General features: G+C 19.3%; 1 protein-coding gene across 1 annotated transcript in view; it reads left to right on the top strand.

Moving 5' to 3' along the window:
• Positions 1-1,126: 1,126 nt before the first annotated feature.
• The window catches only part of LOAG_18917 (hypothetical protein), a gene marked incomplete at both ends in the record, with an annotated part of 2,922 nt that continues 2,140 nt past the window's right edge, over positions 1,127-1,908 (top strand). The window contains 2 exons of the mRNA XM_020451579.1: positions 1,127-1,292; positions 1,582-1,691. Of these exons, the coding sequence (XP_020304626.1) occupies positions 1,127-1,292; positions 1,582-1,691 (276 nt within the window). The remainder of the gene's footprint in view (positions 1,293-1,581; positions 1,692-1,908) is intronic.

Below are 1,908 nucleotides of genomic sequence, written 5' to 3'. Positions count from 1 at the left end.
CTTTTTCAATTTTATTTGCAAATAGCACAAATACTTTTTATAATAAAATATAAATTATTTCCCTGTACTATTCCCTCTATAATATAAAATTATATTAAATTAAAAAAAATGAATTTCCATTCCTTGTTGTCATTTATTTCATATTATTTCATTTCTTTCCTTTTTTATGTTTTAAATATTGATCAGAAAAAATATTATAAAAATTAAATGTATTATTATTAATATATCATTAATTTTGTTAATAATTGGAATTTTTTTTTTGGCATATATATACATATTTTGCTTAAATAATTTTGTATTTAAGAATCCAAATATACAATTAATTAAATGTATTAATGAATAAACAAAAACAATGAAAAAGAACAGAATTTCTTGATCAACTTATTGATTAGAGAAAATTAATTTTAATTTTTAGACTAATGAATGTAAAAAATGTCCAAATGGCTTAGTATTGAATACAACAAGTGATCGAATGGGTATTAAAAGTTGTATACCATGTGGTGCTAATCTTATCTCATATGATAGTATACGATGTATATCAAATGGTATATTGATATTGGAAAATTCTGCTATCAATAAAACATATCATTTTAATTTTACATATTTTTTAATCGGTATATCAATTTTTATCATTAATTTTGCTTATTTCAATTAGTAATTAATATTATAATTTATTGAAAACAATGTTTATTTTTTCCCACAATTAATTTTATTCAAATTAAATCTTCCAATTTTTGCTATTACCCTTACTTTTTTCTAAACCCTTTCCGCAATATTTAAATGAAATTTTAATTGATTTAATTTGAACAATTCCTTATTTTAATCAATACAATAATTTATAATTAATATTTCCATGATAAATTAATAAATTTTCGAAATAATTTTTTTTGGAACAAAAGTTTTTTTCTTTTGCAAAATAAAAATATTGGAAATTATCATAATTAATTAAAATGTATATATTATATTCGTATATTATATTTATCATACATGTATTATATTTATTATTTGTATATTATATTTATTTGCATATATTATATTTCGTCAGTATTTAGCAATATAAATTAAATTTTAATTTATTAAGAATTAAGTTATTTATTATTATTTTTTTTTCCATTTTTTGTTCCAGAACATTTACGGCTGAAGGTGTTAAAGTATTTGCACGCGAGGGTGAATCATATTTTCATTTATACAATATTTCACTTTTAACCGAAAATGGCGCAAATTGTAAAGAAATTTATACATCAACAGAATATGGAAGTACTTCTCGATCTTATAGTATGCAAACAAATCAAGTACAATATTTTATTTTAGTTTTTCATTCTTTTTATACGTGTAATAAATTTTGAAACTTTAAAAATTTCATCAATAAATTTCAAAACAAAAAAAAAATCTACAAAAAATTATGGAAAAAATTATAATAAACCTAATTATAGGTCCAATTATAAATCTAATTTATACATTTAGATTTATTAACTTCTAAATTTTTCTTGAACTCTTTGAATTTTCCGAATTTAAATTCAAATAATTACTTAAATTAGATTTTTAAAACTTGACAAAAAAACTAATTATTATTTGTTACAGGATCAAGATAACACCGAATTGGTAAATGCTTACATTTGTCGTTCAACAGCAATACCGATGCATCCGATTGCAAATGCTACACAACGTTTTTATTACATTTCACCCGTCATGTATCTTATTTTTATTAATGAAATTAAATTTCGAATTTTTTAAAATTTTTATATTTCAGAAAATTTCAACTTTGAAGAAAACAAACCATTAATTTTTTTAATTTTTTAAAAAATTCGAAATATTCTTTTTTTTGAATCTAATATTTGTGAATTTTTTGTTACATTGGAAGTACTATATTAGTAAACAAATTATTTTTTTTTTTATTTAGAATTGGTT

The sequence above is a fragment of the Loa loa genome (genome assembly GCF_000183805.2).
Source record: "Loa loa unplaced genomic scaffold supercont3.677, whole genome shotgun sequence".
In the NCBI taxonomy this organism is placed as follows: Eukaryota; Metazoa; Nematoda; class Chromadorea; order Rhabditida; family Onchocercidae; genus Loa; species Loa loa.
Note: the sequence above shows the minus strand (reverse complement) of the source record. Positions and strands in the feature narration are given on the sequence as shown.